Source organism: Chelonia mydas, chromosome 7, assembly GCF_015237465.2.
Source record: "Chelonia mydas isolate rCheMyd1 chromosome 7, rCheMyd1.pri.v2, whole genome shotgun sequence".
NCBI classification, from domain to species: domain Eukaryota; kingdom Metazoa; phylum Chordata; order Testudines; family Cheloniidae; genus Chelonia; species Chelonia mydas.
The window spans coordinates 123,118,542-123,135,757 of record NC_057853.1 but is presented as its reverse complement, the minus strand read 5'-3'; the positions used below and the strand labels follow the sequence as shown (position 1 = coordinate 123,135,757).

General features: G+C 54.1%; 1 protein-coding gene across 3 annotated transcripts in view; it reads right to left on the bottom strand.

The window, feature by feature from the left end:
- Nucleotides 1-2,563: 2,563 nt before the first annotated feature.
- CNNM1 (cyclin and CBS domain divalent metal cation transport mediator 1) overlaps nt 2,564-17,216 on the bottom strand; it is a 61,513-nt gene continuing 46,860 nt past the window's right edge. The window contains exons 7-13 of one of the 3 annotated variants that reach the window (XM_043551213.1): nt 13,523-13,585; nt 11,060-11,217; nt 5,355-5,538; nt 5,006-5,119; nt 4,725-4,841; nt 4,018-4,145; nt 3,203-3,338 (exon numbers count right to left, since the gene is read on the bottom strand). In XM_043551213.1, coding sequence (XP_043407148.1) covers nt 4,066-4,145; nt 4,725-4,841; nt 5,006-5,119; nt 5,355-5,538; nt 11,060-11,217; nt 13,523-13,585 — 716 coding nt within the window. In that variant the 3' untranslated portion in view covers nt 3,203-3,338; nt 4,018-4,065. Of the gene's footprint in view, nt 3,339-4,017; nt 4,146-4,724; nt 4,842-5,005; nt 5,120-5,354; nt 5,539-11,059; nt 11,218-13,522; nt 13,586-17,216 lie in introns of all 3 variants that reach the window. The other 2 variants (XM_037905384.2, XM_043551212.1) reach the window with 2 other exon arrangements.

Sequence of the window (17,216 nt, the reverse complement as noted above, 5' to 3'; positions counted from 1 at the left end):
ATTTTAAAGCAGAGACTTGTCCAGGCGTTCATTCTTTGCTGGTGTCTCATGGCTGCTTTCCCTTCCCATTCACAATTGCATCCCCCTGGCAACTACAGCTACTGACAGGGCAAAATGCTACTGGAAAGTTCTGATGAATCCAAAATGTGTCCTTGAATAACTAATTCACTCCCCATGTATCTCTTCTGTTCCTGTTTTTTTTTTTTGCCTGGCTTTCCTCCACATGCGTATATCCATGTTCACCACTTGGTGAGATGTTGCCTAGACATTTGATCATCTCCTCCACAGGGGACTTCTTCTCTGGATCATAGCCCCTGTCCCACGGGTGGTTCCATTCCTTCTGAGTAGATCCTATTTCTTCTCATGCAGCAGTTACTGATGGAGGCCCATGGGCTGCACCCTCCTCATTCCTGGCTGCAATTACAGGCATCTGGGCACTATGCCATGGAGAACCAAGACTCGTGTAGAAGCAGTGGGAGACGAGGAGAGCTAGGACCATCCAGCAAACCATTTCTCTGCACGCGGCCAGCCAGTGCTCCGTGGACTAGTTTAGGAAATGCGGATGTAGCCTCTGAGCAGATCTTCATTCAGAGCAGTGTGACCTATCTGCTCTTTCCCAGGGCTGAGGAAGGTTCCCTCCATCACAGCAGAAGGTCAGGTCTGGAGTTTAGCCACTCTGCTGGGTTAAGCTCACTTTGTGGAGTGGCATTTGTATGTGTTGCGCCGCTTCACAGAACAGCACCGTGTACACACGGCGCTGGAAAGGGCACAAATTGGGGGGTGTTCGAGAAGTGGGGTTGCAGGGATGCACCATCCAGCTGCAGTGGTTGAAGCACAGGAGTGGGAACTGGACAGCCGTGCTGTGACCCTTGGCAAGTACTTAACTTCTCTGTACCTCCTCCCCACCTGTAAAAGGGAAAGGAATCCTTCCCTTCAAAGGAAAAGTGCTGCTGAGTGCAGTGCACAACGCACCCTTTGCTGTATCACAGCTCTCGTTTGTGCCACAGGATGTGTGTGTGGAGGGGCCTTTCCTTGGAGGCTCCTGTCCCCTGCATGACTTCGTGTTTTCCTCCCCCTCGAACTCTGCTGGGCCAGATCAACAGAATCTCTACCATGCAGCTCCCATGGCTCTGTTCAGAACTCAAACTGCTGCACTGATTTGGGCCAAATGTGGCTCATCTTGGAGACTTGAAGGGTGGCTGGAACTTCCTGTATTTCCCTTCTCAGCTATATCTCCAGCTGTGGGAGCAATGGAGGGAGAACACCAGGAAGAAGCCCCGTGTAGGTACAGCCCCTACTGCCATGCAGGTGCTCCCCCATGAGTGAGGCAGGCGTGACTGGGAGGAAGCAGGGGCCTGTGCAACCGGGCCTGCAGGGGTAGGGTGACCAGACAGAAAATGTGGAAAAATTGGGACGGGTGGGGGGTAATAGGAGCCTATATAAGAAAAAGATCCAAAAATCGGGACATCTGGTTACCCTATGCAGGGCTCTCTCGCTGGGGCATGAGGGCAGCGGTGCCTAAAAGCTCATACTGCTTCCATTTGCCTTCTAGACCTATCACGTTTTGTGTCTTAGGTCTGCGACAGCCACAAAATTAATCACAGCCTTTCTTGGCCACAGCACTGGCAAACAGGTTCTTCACCCAGTCTGCAGTCTGACATTAAGAGGATGGAGTAACTATTTCTCTGGCTCTACACGGTACTTTAGAGATGGCTAGTTTACATTTAATATTCCCTTCAGTGCCATGCTTTCACTACGCTCTGTTAACGCGTTTAGTCCTGCAGAGCCCCCTGAGAAAAGGGCTTTCGCCAGCGTACGCTGGGCCATGCTCTGTCTCAGAGCTTTAAATGGCCCTACAGGGAGGCGGCAGCAGAACCCAGGCACTCTGACTCCCTCTCCAGTGTGTTAAATCATGTGATGGTCTTACTGAGCGTGGGGAGGAAGTGTGGCCAGTGCTTAGAGCTCAGGGCTAGGATTCTGCTCTCTACGTGCCTGTGTGTTGCTGTGGGGAAGTCCCCCTCCAAAGCTGCCTCCCCCCTTGCAGAGAGAAAAGCTTTGAATACAGCCTTCCCCTGAGCTCAGGCGGCCCTGGGGGGAGGGTGCCAAAGTGCTACAACAAATAATAGGAGCAAGGGCAAGGTGGCAGAGAGTGTGGGGCAATGGGCTGGCACTTAGAAAGGGAAACCTGAGGCTGAATGTGAGGAAAGGCTGCTTGCCAGGCAATGTGACTCTGCACCAGTCTCCTGGGGGAGGGGGAATCTGCCCCCCAGGCTGGCAGCAGCTCTGAAGCTAGCAGGCTTGGCACTAAGGGGGCTGTTTTGGGGAGAGGGGGATTAGGATGCAGCTTGTTCTGCTGCAGGCAGAGGGGGCTCTCAGGCTGTCCATGCTGCAGGCAGAGGTTGCTTTCCCCTTCCTGCTGGTAGCTACTGGGGAGCTGCAGGGGGAACGGAGCAGCTGCGCCATGCAGCAGCGAGGCCCCCCCCATCTCTGTGGGGAAGAGATCCTGGCACAGCTTGGGCTGTTTCAGCAACTGCTGTTGCATTGGCCCAGACAGAGGCGGAGCTGCTCAGGGAGGGATGGCTTTTAATGTAAAGTACATTGCGTTCAGCCTCCATAGCAGCGATTTAAAACTTCTGATGTCAACACCTGGCTCTGAGCTGAGGCCTCTCACAGGGCCATGGTGGCTGAAGCACAGCTCTGAGCTTCTCTTTCCTGGGGGGAAGGGGACAGATACACTCAGCGCTGGGCGGGGCCTGAGGCCCACAACTGGCCAGTGCCTGGGTTGAGACAGTGTCTGTGGGATGGGCAGTTCAGTGCTCCCAGGGGCCAGGCTGAAGTGCAAGGGCAGGTTTTGACTGTCACTGCACACATGTGCAGCAGCCTCCTGAGTGTCGCACTGGGTGTGGTGGGAGGGGACAGGCACTGCCTGGAGCATGGCACTCCTTAGGGCAGGAGCCACGTCTCGTTATGGCTGCAGTGCCCAGCGCTATGGGGCCCTGATTCAGAAGGGGCTGGGAGCTGCTGTAAAGTATTAAATGATGCTCTGGGCCACCCCTTCCTGCTTCTCGCGGCAGGGGAACCACGCCCCAGGCACTGCTGCTTCTTCCTCTTCTCCTCTTTGAGATGGAACGCCGGGCAGCCGCCGGCCACGTGCCCTGACTTCCTGGCAAGTCCAGGGCTGCCACCTCTGCTTCAGTCCCACCCGGGGGCCTTGCTCTTCTTGCCTGGGGCTCTGCGCATGTCCTGGAGGGAGGGCAGGTGTTGGGTGGGCAGGCAGCGGCGTGCAGACCCGCTCCTGTCGCACATGACCCCCTGCAGGACGCGCTCAGGCTGAAGACCTGAAAGAAAAGCAGCTGTTTAATGCTCGTCGTTCCCCCTCCCTGCTCTCCAGAGCCCCCCGGGCCTCCCACCCTCTCAGTGCCACCCCAAGCCAGGCTGCAGGGTGTAAAGTCTCAGGGCTGCATTCAGCAGCTTGGGGACTCCCTAAACGAGGACATGGCAGGATCCCACACAGGCTGCACCTGCTAATTCCATAGATCAGCCTGGCTGAGAGCAGCTTTCCAGAGGGGCAGACGCTGGTTTTGAAAGCGTTGTGGACGTGTTCCTGTTGGGGTGGGGGGACTGCAGCCCCTCCAGGCCCCGCCCCCCCAATGGAACCGGCACCAAAAGACCCACCGGCCTGAACAGCCCCGCCAGGTTCAACGCACCGCCCTGTCTCCCGTGCCGCTTTGGAGACCACACCCAGCGCCTGGACAGACAAGCTACAGCCCTACCAGACTCTGGCAAGGGACAGGCAGGGCTTACTGCATCCAGGCCTTCGCCGGCTCAGTGCAGGAGGGCAGAAAGCCCCAGCCCTGTAGTGGGTGGGGGGAGGGTCTGAGAGGGTTGATGGCAGCTCCTGGCCAGCTTTCCAGGGCCTGCAGCGTGTGCCCAGGGCAGAGCAAGGGTGCGGCAGGCCCTGGGCGGGGGGGTGGGGCAGTGTCTTTGCAGCAGCAGTACTGCGGGGTATGTTCGCACCTCCAGGCTCCCGGGGACTCCAGCGCTGCGCTCCAGCCATGCTGCCGCTCAGGTGATGAACGGCGCTCGGTTGGAATTCTCCTCCAGCGTCGCCTCGCCATCCGGGGACTGCCTCCTCTTCTGCCCGCCTGCACACAGCAGCCATCCCGGGATCACTGCCCCCCGGGTCCCCAGACAGCGCTGTCCCACCCTGGGGGTGCTGCGCTGGTGGGAGGGGACAGCCCAGGCCCTTCATAGCAGCTGGAAGCTGCTGGCTACTAGGAACTCGTGGAGCCAGGCCCCCCAAACACCCCAGTCTTCAGCCACGCTACAGTCGCCTGCTGCCCCAGGGGAGGTGCCTCCATGGAGAGCTGGGCTCCCTGCCGCTGCTCCATGGGCCCCGGTACTTGTCCAGGCCCAGCAACAAGCAGCGTAACGGGAAGGGAGGGATCCTAGGGGGCTGGGCTGGTAGATCTGAGCCTAGGTGAAGGGGGGCAGTAGTAGGGGAGGCTCCTTTCCCTTCCTGTCTCCCCATTCGGGCCCCAGGTTTTCACTCCATGTTCGTTGTTGGGTGCGGAGCTGGTACCTGCAGCCCCACTGCCGTTTTGGGCCCCAGCTTTCCTGCCCCCCGTACGTGCCTCCCTACACCACTGGGGGCTGTGTGCTCCCACGTTGTACCCCTCTGCCCTGCTGGCCCTCCCATGGGGCTGGCTGGGTGCTTCACTCACTCAGTGTCCTCAGCAGCTTCTTGCCCAGGGTCTCCTCGGTGCCGCTTGGGGACGTGCCACTCGCTGTCTCTCTGTTCGGGCTTGCCTGCTCCAGGGCGATGTGACAGCATTCGCTGGCTGCAAAGGAGGAAGGTAAGAGCAGTGCTATCTCCAGGCAGGGCTCTCCGGAGCATCTTGGGTGCCTTGTGGCTGCATCCTCCAATTCCCGCCCCCTCCCCAGTGCAGCCACCCCTTCCAATCCACATCCATCCCATGGGCCTGATCCCACCCCGGGGACTTACCCTGCTGCTTGCTGTTCTCCTCGTTGTTTGCCAGCTCCTCCCTGATGAAGGGGATTCCCTCCACGTGGAGGAACATGGAGTCGCTGGGGCTCTGGAGCCCATCCGACCGGCTGCCTGTGGGAGACACCCCCGTCCCCAGCGCGGGTGGCGGCACGGGGAGGGGGAATGTGTCAGTGTGAGCATCGGGGCCCAGGTGTGAATACGTGCCACGGGCCAGGCCCCGAGCTTGAAGGGATGGGTGTGTGCGGCTGGTGGCGTCAGGGTCCCGTGGGTGCTAGGGAGTGTCGGAGGCCTGTGGGGAGTGGCTTGCCTGTGGGACTGGCCGTTAGGTGGCCATGGGGTGACTTACAAACAATGCTGTTCCTCTCGTTCAGGAGGGTAGGGGTAGGGTCCTCCTTCGGGGTCTGTGGGGTCCCCCAGGCCGTCGGGGCCTTGGTGGAGCTGCCGTCATTGAACGCCTCCATGTCGGGGGACTGGGGTGAGCTGTCCATGCGGCTGGCTGCCAGTGCATTCTGGTACTGCTGCCGGGTGATCTGGCACAGGACAGACAAACAAGCTCAGCTGGGCGAGTTCAAGGCCGTGGGGATGCCCTGCTCCCCTGGTGCTGCCTGGTAGGGCAGCAGGGTGTGAGCTGAGCTTCCAGGGGCATGGCCAGCTGCCTGGCTCCAAGTCCTTGGGGGAGCAACGCTGCCTGCCTGGGGGTGACGTTCACCTCTGTGTGGGGACAGCATCCAACCATGTCCCACTGACATCCTACTTAATCCTTGTTTTGGAGATTTCAGTGGTGTCTAGGCCTTACAGCTCCTCCCTGCACGGGAGGAAGTTCACGCTGATACAGCAAATATCTCTAGTCCACATGATGCCCTGGCCCCTCCAACTGGGGGAGCAGCTGCTCCCCACCGGTTATTTATCATGGGGCTATTTACTGCATAAAGGCACTGGGTGCGCTAGGCAGAGCTTGCAGAAGGAGGGGGCCTGTGTATGGGTGGCTGGTAGAGACAACTCAGAGCGTGCATTGCCAAACTCTGCATGAGCCATCTCTGGAAAGCAGTCGAGCTGGGCCCAGCACCCTGGTGTGGCAATAGCAGTCAGCTCATCTCACGGCAGTGAGAGGGTGGCTGGAAAGGCTCTGTTGCACCTCCTGATGGGGCAGCTGGACTCCCACCAGCGCCTTGCTTCTGTTACTTTCCATCACTTGCTGTTTGTTCAGTGCCCTGTGGAGTCAGCAGGGGGAAGGGAAGGTTGTGACACAGACGTGCCCAGGCAGGTGTATTATTCCTGTGTTCGACCATCCTTCCAATATTTAACTGAAAGGGGTTGTGGGTGGTCTCTGCCAAAAGCCAAGTACTTGCTGGTTAGCATGGTTATTGCAGGATGCTTGTACACAAAACATTTTTAGAGTTATGTGACAGGTGGAAAATTATGATTAAAAAGGCGACCTGAACACAGAGCTAGATTGGCGTGGGGGGACGTGGAAAGTTACAATAGGGTCATAGGAGGAACAAGAGTGAAATCAGTGGGGGAATTTGCTCAATATCTTAGCTGTCTATATACAAATTCAAGGAGTATGGGGAATAAACAGGAAGAACTGGAAGTATTAGTACATAAGCTTAATTATGACCTAATTGGCATCACAGAGACTTGGTGGGATAAATCTGCTAACTGGAATATTGCTATAGCAGCGTACAGCTTGTTCAGAAAGCTCAGTTGGGAAAAGGTGTTGCATTATACATCAAGAATATATACACTTGTTCTGAGGTCCAGACGGAGGTGGGTGTCAGTGCCCTGGGTAAAGATAAAAGTGGGGAAAATAGAGATGATGTCATGGTAGGGGGTCTACTACAGACTACCAAATCAGGGAAAGGAGCTGGATGAAGCATTTCAAGAATAATAGAAATATCCAAAACACACAACGCAGTAGTAATGGGGGACTCTAACTTCCCAGACATCTGTTGGAAAAGTCATATGGCAAAACACAAAATTTACAATAAGTTCTTGGAATGTGTTGAGGACAACTTCTTGTTCCAGGAGGTGGAGGAAGTAACTAAGTGAGCAGCCATTTTACACTTGATTCTGACCAACAGGATGGAATTAGTTGCGAATCTGAAGGTGGAAAGCAATCTGGGCGAAAGTGTCACGAAATGAGAGATTTCATGATTCTAAGGAAAGGAAGGAGTGAGAGCAGCAGAATAAGCACAATGGACTTCAAAAAAACCAGATTTTAACAAACTCGGAGAACTGGTAGGTTAGGTCTCATGGGAAGAAAGTCTAAGGGATAAAGGAATTCAGGAGAGCTGGTAGTTTCTCAAGGAGACAATATTCAAGGCACAACTGCAAACTATCCCAACGCAAAGGAAAGATAGAAAGAATAGTAAGAGGCCAAAATGGCTCCATCAGGAGTTGTTTAATGATTTGAAAATCAAAAAGGAATCCTACAAAAAGCGGAAACCTGGATGAATTGCTAAGGAGGAGTATAAAAGACTAGCACAAGCACATGGGGACAAAATCAGAAAGGTTAAGGCACAGAATGAGTTACACCTAGCAAGGGACATAAAAGGCAATAAGAAGAGGGTCCTTAAATACATTAGGAGCAAGAGAAAGATGAAGGAAAGTGTAGGTCCGCTGCTTAATGGGGAAGGAGAGCTATTAGCAGATGACCTCAAGGAGGATGAGGTGTTTAATGCCAACAAGGGGGAAGGAACACAAGCCAAAATAAGGCTAAAGAATATTTTGGTAAGCTAGATGAATTCAAGTTGGCAGGGCCTGATGAAATTCATGCTAGGGTACTTAAGGAACTAGTTGAAACAACCTTGGAGCCGTTAGCAATTATCTTTGAGAATTCCTGGAGGATGGTTTCAGAGTAGCAGCCACATTAGTCTGTATCCGCAAAAAGAACAGGAGGACTTGTGGCACCTTGGAGACTAGCACGTTTATTTGAGCATAAGCTTTCATGAGCTACAGCTCACTTCATCGGATGCGACTGAAGAAAGGTAACAATAATATCTATCTTTAAAAAAAGGAGAACAAAGAAGACCTGGGAAATTATAGAGCAGGTAATCTAACTTCGATACCTCAGAAGACTCTGGAACAAATTATTAAACCGTTTGTGAACACCTAGAGGCTAATGGGGTTATGAGGAATGGCCAGCATGGATTTGTCAAGAACAAATCATGCCACACCAACCTAATTTCCTTCTTTGACAGGGTTCCTGACCTAGTAGATAGAGGTGAGCAGTAGATATGATATATCTTGGTTTTAGTATTGTTTTCGATACAGTTCCTCATGACATTCTCATATGCAAACTAGGAAAATGTGGTCTAGATGAAATTACTATAAGGTGGGTACTTAATTGGTTGAAAGACCATATTTGAAGAGTAGTTATCAATGGTTTGCTGTTAAACTGGGAGGGCATATCCAGTGGCTCCTGCAGGGTCAGTCCTGAGACTGGTACTTTCAATATTTTCATGAATAACTTGGATAATGGAGTGGAGAGTATGCTTTTAAAATTAGTGGACAACACCAAGTTGGGAGGGGTTGTATGCACTTGGGGGGGGGGCAGAAATAGAATTGGTCTGAACTCAGCAATATGACATTCAATAAAGACAAGTGCAAAGTACTACACAAAGGAAGGAAAAATCAAATGTACAACCACAAAATGGGGACTGACTGACTGGCTAGGTGGCAGTGCTGCTGGAAAGGATCTGGGGGTTAGAGTGGATCACAGATTGAATAGGAGTCAGAGTCATACGGGTGTGAAAAGGGTGACTAATTCTGGGGTGTATTAACAGGAGTGTCGTATGTAAGACACGGGGGGTCAACGTCCTGCTCTTCTAGGCATTGGTGAGGCCTCAGCTGGACACTCTGTCTATGGGCTTGTCTTCGCTAAAGCTGCTGCAATCGATGATCCACTAAATGGATGGCAGAGTGCTCTCCGGTTGACCCCGGTACTCCAGCTCCCCGAGAAGGGTAAGGGAAGTCGACCGGAGAGCGTCTCCCATGGATGCAGCGCAGCGAAGACACCGGGGGAAGTCGTTATTCACATAGCTGGAGTAGCGTAACTTAAGTTGACTTACCACGGTAGTGAAGACAAGCCCTAATTTTGGGCACCACATGTTAGGAAAGATGTGGGCAAACTGGAGAAAGTCCAGAGGTGAGCAGCAACACTGATAAAAGGTTTAGAAAACCTGACCTATGGGGAAAGGGTAAAAAAAAACAAACTGGGCATATTTAGTTTTGAGAAAGGAAGATGAGGGGGGACATGATAATAGTCTTAAAATCTATTAAGGGCTGCTCTAAAGAGGACGGGGATCAATTGTTCTCCTTGCCCACTGAACGTAGGACAAGAAGTAACAGGCTTAATGTGCAGCAGGGGAGATTTAGGGTAGATATTAGGAAAAACTTGCAAACTCTACAGGTAGCTACACTCCAGAATAGCCTTCCAAGGTAGGTTGTGGAATCCCTGTCATTGGAGGTTTTTAAGAACAGGCTGGACAAACATCTGCCAGGGAGGGTCTAGGTTAACATGGTCCTGCTCCCATGCAGGCAGCTGGAATAGATGACCTCTTGAGATCCCTTCAGGCCCTACATTTCCATGATTCTATGATTATGTTCCAAACCCTATGTTGGAGGTGAAGCATAATCACCTGAGGTGGGACAGGTGTCAACGCACTCAAGAATAAGAACAATCAACATCTTTCAACCCAGCCCAACCCTGTATTTGCAGGCTGGACCAGATGCAGGCTGGAGCATGTTCAAAGACAAAAGAACCCCAAGAAAAGACTGCCTCGGGGACCTAAGGGCTGAGCTGGAGCGATGAAACACCCTGGCTCTGAAAAGGGACGAAGTGTGGTACTCTGTAAGAGAAGACAAAATGGCCCAAGATATTCTCCATTACACAGTCGATGCTCTGCCAGCAGGAGCGTCTCATGAAAAGTGGCTCCCAGCTCTCTGGACTGGACAGCGCTGTACAGACTGACCACTGCGTGAGAAATCCCTTAGGAAAGAAACTTGTTAATAAGTACAGGCTATAGATTGCTGTCATAGGGTGTATAGGCCTCAGGTGGGTCTGGCAACCACGGAGTTAATGCAGGACCCACTGGCCATGCTGATTGGCAGCCTGACCACAGCTGGGGATAAAAGAGCCTAAAAGGGGGTGGAGGCGGCCAGAGGAGCAAGAAGGGGCTGCCAGCGAGCTGGTGACAAGCTGCCCCAGAGTGGCAAGAGCCCAAGGGAGGGACAGCCAGAGCCACAGGCTGCAGCAGCTGACAGCCCCAGGGAGCTAGGCTGGAGCTTGGGGCAGGAGAATTGTGGAGGACTGGTTCTGCCTGCCTGGATTAAGGGCCCTGAGCTGGACCAAGTGGAGTGGGAGAGCCTGGGATTCCCTACCCACCCCTTGCAAAGCCAAGGGGTTCCGGGTCTGGTGAGGACAAGGGCTGGCTAGCCCCTGTCAAACATAAGGGGAAGCCCATATACCCCAGTGGGGCAGAAATTAATGTCCTTGTCTCCACAATAGGATGGGAGATTCAGACAAGGACAGCCTGAGGGCCCTGCCGATCTGAGCAGACTCCATGCAGTGCCCTGTCTGGCCTAGCGGGGGCGCTCACACATGGGGTACTAGGCCACCATTGCATTTTATGTTTTTCTTTTACCTGTAACCTGGTGTTTTCAATTGTTTAACTTGCTTTTGTTTGAATGCTTAACTCAAACCTGGTTAAATACACTTCGGTTTGGTTTTACCTTGCGCTAAGGGGAGTGAACTGAGGAGAAGCCAGTAAACTCGGGTGCCGCTTCTGGGGAGGCAGCGGATCGGTGCACATTGCGGGTGCCCAGATGACAAGGGCTGGGTGCTCCGGTGTGACAAGGTGGGGGTGTAAATTATTAGCCCACCGAGGGAGCGAGCGGGGCTCATGGTGGCCGGGAGTGGGGCGCGTGTGTTGCCTGCAGTCGGTAGCTTTGGGAGATCGCCCCCTGCTGGGCACGGCCACGGCTCCCTCGCGCAGCAATTCACCCAGACACCCCGAAAAGCGTCAGCGAGGTCCACAGCCCTGCGGCTACCTTGACAAACTGCACGTCGCAGAGGATGTGCACGGAGTAGTCGGGCGTGTAGATGCTGCTGCTGTACAGCTGGGTGTTGCTGCCCCCGCAGTCGTTGCGTTCCCGGTTTGGGGATTCAGAGCGATTCAGCCCGCTGCAGCGAGATGGTGATCGGTTTACTAGAGGTGGGGAGAGGACAGAGATGGAGGCAAAGTGTGAGAGCCTGTTTACTGACACTGTGTCACCTGGCTCTCTAGCACCAGGACAGTGCAGACGCTAAGGTGCCAGGGACACATCCCAGAGGCTTTCTAGACCTCCTGCCTGGCTGGGATTCTCACCCTCTGGACAGATGGGGTCACTGATGTCTTTGCTTCTCTCCAGACCACAGTGACCCCCTCCGTCCCCTCCCTGCAAGAGGAAGCAGTGCAGAGCCTGGCTCCCTGTGCTGCGAGGAGAAAGGCCTCTGAACATTTGCTTACACAAGAAGCTAAAGGCAGGCTGTGGCTGGCTGAGCTGTCTTCCGGGGTTGGAATGGGCAGCGCCATGCAGAGAGCAGGGGGCCGAAGGTGCAGATCGTGGAGGCCATGCAGGTGAAGACTGGGGGTTACTGCTCCTTCGGACGCTGCCTTGCCCACACTTCACCCCTCCACCAGCAGCGCTCGCAGCTCCCCAGCACAGCACAGGGCTAGCACAGGGACCCGGAGAGAGGGGAGATGAGCACAGTGAGTATTTGGGAAGAGAGAACCCCCAGGAGGGGCAGTCAGGCATCGCAGCTGTTCAGCCTGGCAGGTGCAGGTTTATTCTCTCCCATGTGGGGCCTGCTGTCTGGGAGCAGTCGCTCGATCTCTGGTGTCCTCACAGATACAGGGTTTAAAGTACAGAATCTTATAAAGGTGACAGAAGAGACAGGCCGTCAGAATGCACATGAGTGTGGGGGCTCGGAACGTAGCACAGGATGGGATTTCCTAGGTCATGGAGTCCAGTCCCTGCTGTCACGAACAACCCTGTCGGGCCATCCCGATCATTAGCCTGTCGGGATCCCACTTAAAACTGGTTAGGTCGTTTGCCCGCTTGCTCCTATTAATAGGCTGTTCCAGAGCTGCTGCCTGTCAATGACATTGACTGACAGCCTTCTCAACTAATTGGAGAGCTGCACTTAAGGCACCTGGCAGTCCCTCTGCTCTAATGCAGCGAGAGTTGATGCTCATTGCTCCCAGTGTTGTTTGGTACAAATTACAAATTTCCACCCACAATCCCCCAGCAGCGTGGCTGTGTAGCTGCATTCCAGGGGCAGAGTTATAAACAGGGTCTGATGCTGGGGCAGACTGCAGAGCAGGGCCTCCTGTCCATCATGTTAATTGACAGCCTCTGACATGCAGCGGGATTCAAAGTGGTCAGTGGATTTATTAGAGAACAAAGGCATCTTGTTTGCGGCACTGCTGATGTAAATGTCTCTCTGACCTTCGCTCTGTTGGTACAAATACCCTTTTATTACGGTAATTCCCAGAGAGGGAACTGCTTGACCAGAGAGTGTATCCATGACTGACAGGTATAGGGATATACAGGCGCAGCAATCAGCAAAAAAAACAGCCAAGAAATGAAACTTATAAAAACCCAAACATAACCCAGGACCATGCCCCATTACCCCTAATGCTGTGCCGACTTCCTCTGTCCCCCACCCAGCCTGCCCGTCTGCTGGCTCATAGTCCTCCATGGTTGGGTTTTAGCAGGGGAGTGAAAAATACAGGTTTGCATGAGCAACTTAGCAACACCGCCCCCCCCGCCCAGTCCCCAGTGCCCCAGCAGTGTGTGTGTAGCTGAGTGTGTCGAGCACACTGCTGCGGTACTAACACGTGTGCACGTGCAGGGGCAGTAGTGCGCCTGCCAGCCCCTCCCTGCATTTGTAACTGTGCAGTGCTGCTCCTCGGCCCCTGGGGCCTGGCTGCCACAGGGGCCGGCGGCTGGCAACGGCTCAGTCCATTTGCTCTTCAGAAGGTGCATCTCTTTCAGCGCAGAATCTTCTACATCATGTGCCCCCGTTAAGGTTCCCTCCCCACTTTGAACTGTGGGGTACAGATGTGGGGACCCACATAAGACCCCCTAAGCTTATCTTTTACCAGCTTAGGTTAAACAACCTGATTAACCCCTTGCAGGTAAGTAATTCTGTATCTCTGGCCAGAAGAAATGTAACGTTACTGCATACATAAATGTGGTTACCCTTCCTTTTGTATTTGTAACAGCCCCTCTGTTTGTGCATATGCAGCGTCCCACAGCTGGGTGTGCCGCTCTGTACATGCAGTTTCACACACTGGGCACTTCTGCCCTGCTCCTGTGCAGCCGGCTGTAGTGTGTGCTCCCCTAGATGTACCGAAAGACACGGAGGGTGCGCCCCCAGGCCACGTGTGCAGAGCCAGTCACTGTGCACTCGTGCGCATGCAGAGGTTTCCTTTCCCAAAAGCCGGTGTGGGAAAGCCATGCCGTTACCTGGGGAGCCAGCCAGGGATTCCCCTCTGCTGACGGCCGAGGTACGGGACACTGAGATGGGCACTATGGAGAGAGTGAGGGGTCAGGCCAGAATGACCAGGCAGGGATGGGGAGAAGAGATGAAGGGGAAAGAAATAAGAGACTGAATGAGACAGGAGAGAAGTCAGGACCGTAACTGACCCGCATCCCCGACTCAGCCCTACTTTGCAGCCACCTGCCGAGCCGCTCCCAATGTTCTGCCTTCTCTGTAGCTGCAAATGGCTTGTGGTTACTGAAGGGTCCATTAGACAGTATCCCAGAGCTTCTCTTGGGGTCCCAAGGCCACAGATCCAGGTATCACCATCTGGGCGGAGCGGGAATGCCCCCTGTCCTGCACTAACGGTGATACTGGGCCCAGCATGAGGCCCACGCACCTCCGACTTGCAGGGACCGCGTCTTCACTGGTGTCTGCGAGACACTCAGAATGGAATAACACAAAGCATTCTGGGAAACCCACAAGGCCACTGTGTCCGAGTAGAACCAATAATGAGGCCAGGTGGCACTAACTCCTCCATGGCCTTGTCTCCAGGGGAATGTGTTATGTATGAGCCCAGGTGTGACTTTAGACTGTTCTCGTTATACTGGAATAGCGCCCCGTGCCAGTGTGGATGCTCTTACTGCAGGATGACAGGAGCCATAGGTGTCAACTCCGGGGGTGCTCCAGGGCTGGAGCACCCACAGGGAAAAAGCAGCCCCCCAGCAGCTCCCCCCTCCCCACCCAGTGCCTCCTGCCTGCTAGCGGGACCCGCAGATTGGCACCTCCCCCTCTTCCCCCAAGTGCCTCCTGCCTGCCGCAATCAGCTGTTTCATGGTGTGATGGAGGGGGGAGGACTGGGCACATTCGAGGGAGGGGGTGGGGCAGAGGCAGGAAGAGGCAGGGTGGGGGGTGGGAAGAGGTGAGGTGGGGTGGGAACTTGGGGGAAGGGGTGGAGTGGGGGCGGGGCCTGGGGCAGAGCAGAGGGTTGAGCACCCCCTGGCACATTGGAAAGTCGGCGCCTATGCCAGGAGCCCTTTTCGATTTAGCTTATGTTGCTTGAGAAGGGGTTTACCAGAATCCAGGTGTCCACCCAGGGGTGCTACTGGTCTCACGACTGTATTATCATGTGTTACTTGTATTACCCTAGTGCCTAGGCTCCCCAGACATGGCCCAGGCCCTCACACTGCTGGGCGCTGCACAAACACAGAACAAAAGGACAATCCCTGCCGCCCGGAGCTCCCAATCCAAGTCTGAGACAACAGCTGGCTGCAGGCAGACGGAGACGTATGAGGAACCAATGAGACAGGACTGGTCTCAGCACCTAACCCGTGTCAAGATTTGTGTAAGGCATCTCAGCAAAGGAGAGTGTGGCGGAGGCCAATGAGGTGGCTTTGTGGATGGTTGCAGGGAGCCCCTCCCACAGGTGAGGGGCAGCCTGGGTGAAAGCACGTGGGTGCTGGCAGCTGGCGTCATGGGCTGATGGGAGGCGGGAGGCAGGAGTCAACTCTCAGCAGTGAAGGAGAGATGTTAGATAGGGTGGGGAGAGGCCACAAAGGGCCTTGAAAGTGAAGGCAAGCAGCTGCTGTCTAATGCACAGAGACAAGCGAGCTGGTGACGGGATGCAGACAGGGTGATGTGGTCAGAGCCGCAGGCTAGGAGAACCAGCTTTTGAGCAGCACACCGAATGGATCTGAGCAGGGCAAGATTGCATTTGCCAAGACCAGAGAGAAGGATGTTGCAGTAACTGAGATACAAGATGGTAAGAGTTTTAGCTGTGTGGGTGGATGGGGAAGGCCGTATCTTAGAGACATTCTGCAGAAAGAATCTGCGAGATTGAGACACAGCCTGGGTGTGAGGACCTGGGGAGAGCTCTGATACCCAGGTTATGGACCTGGCAGGATGGCTGTGTTGGCGACAGTGATCAAGACAAGAGCTAGCAGGGAAGGCGGTTGGGACTCTGTTTTAGCCACGTTGAACTTGAGCTGATGGCTTGAGCAGACATCCGTGAGGAAACATCAGAGACAGGCCAAGGAACTAGTCTGGAGAACCCAAGGCTGGAGCACAGAGGTAGAGCTGTGAGTCGTTAGTGTAGCAGTGGTCATTGAAGTCGTGTTGTGGATGAGATTACCCAGAGACAAGGTGGAGGGGATTAAGGACAGAGCCCTATGGAGCCCCCACAGAAAGCTGGAGGGCAGATGAAGAGGATCTGCTGAAGGGGCCATTAGTGAGGTAGGAGGATAACCAGGAGAAGACAATCACAGAAGCCAAGGGAGGACAAGAGTTCACGAACTGCACCAGGATAACCACATTCGTGTTAACAGGTAAAGCATCCCCATGAAGACAAAAGGCCTAAAGAACAGAAGAGAGTCGCTTTCTAAGGTCACAGATCTAATGGATCAAACATGACAGAGGTCAGCTAACGAGCCAGCTGGTGCAAGCCAGCATAGACACATGGACTGCAATGGAGCGGCTCCAGTTTACACCAGCTGTGGATCTGGCCCTGTGTGTACATGTATCAAGAGGATGGGTTTCCTTCTCCATGTCCTGATGTAGCAGAGCCATGGACGAGGGGTGGGGGGCGTGCTGTACAGACACACAGTTACGCTAATGTAACATCTCCCTGAAGAAACAAAACAGATCCTGCATCAGGAGCGACTTAATGAGGGAAGTACTTGAGGATTCAGACCCTGATTCTGCAGGCAGCTCTGTGCACGGAAGCAGTGGGGGATACGTGCAGGGGCCCTGCGTGGAGCTGCTCACAGAAACTCCCCAAAGTCATACCCTGCCAAGGCTGTTTCTGCAGCGCTGTGCCCAAGGCTGCACAGAGATGGGCAGGGCTGGCTGTTCCTTCCTCAAGGGGCTGAGTGTTGTTTTGAACTCTGTGCACTGCTGAGCATGAACCTGCCCTCCTGGCCTGGATCAGGCAGGAAAGCCGTATTCAGGGCAAATGAGCTATCGCTGCAGAGAAAGGGAATCGCTTCACCTTTTCTTTACAGTTTTTTTTTTTTTTTTTTTTCCCATGGCAATTCCTAGGCCAGCGTTTCCTGTTGGTTCCTTATCAGCCGGGTTCAAGGCCCCAGGTGCAACCTCCTGCAGCTGGTCACTAACCGCGTGGAGCCGCTCTCTGTGTCAGGCATTACGTCTCCACTATAGCCACGCTTTGCTTTTAACCTAGGGCTCACAGCTGTTCAGAAACACTGACTAACTGGTCACTGCAGCAGCCGTACGCCGGAAACGGGCACAACGAACGTAAGTGATTTACTTAAGGTTACAAACAAGGCAGTAGGTGTCTTCTGACTCCCTGTTCACTGCTCTAACTGCCCGGCAGCACTGCTCCCAGAGTCAGGGCTCCAGCCCAGACGTCCTGACTCCCAGCCCCTGGTTCTCACCACTGCATCACACTCCCTTCCCCAAACCACTAACAGAACTCAGGCGTCCTGACTGCCAGACCCCTGCTCTAACCAGTACATGACACTCGCTCTCCAGGGACAAGTCTGTCTGTATATGCACGTGCAAGGGGCCATGTTAACGTTGCTGTAGGAACTATCAGGTTTCTCATTCTGCTGTGACTGATGAATGTTTGTTTGTAAAGTGCCTTGAAGACAAAAAGCTGGAAAGTTTGCCACCTGGTCGCCTCCCTTTTCCAAACCCACCTTGTTCACACTCCTCACAGCAGTA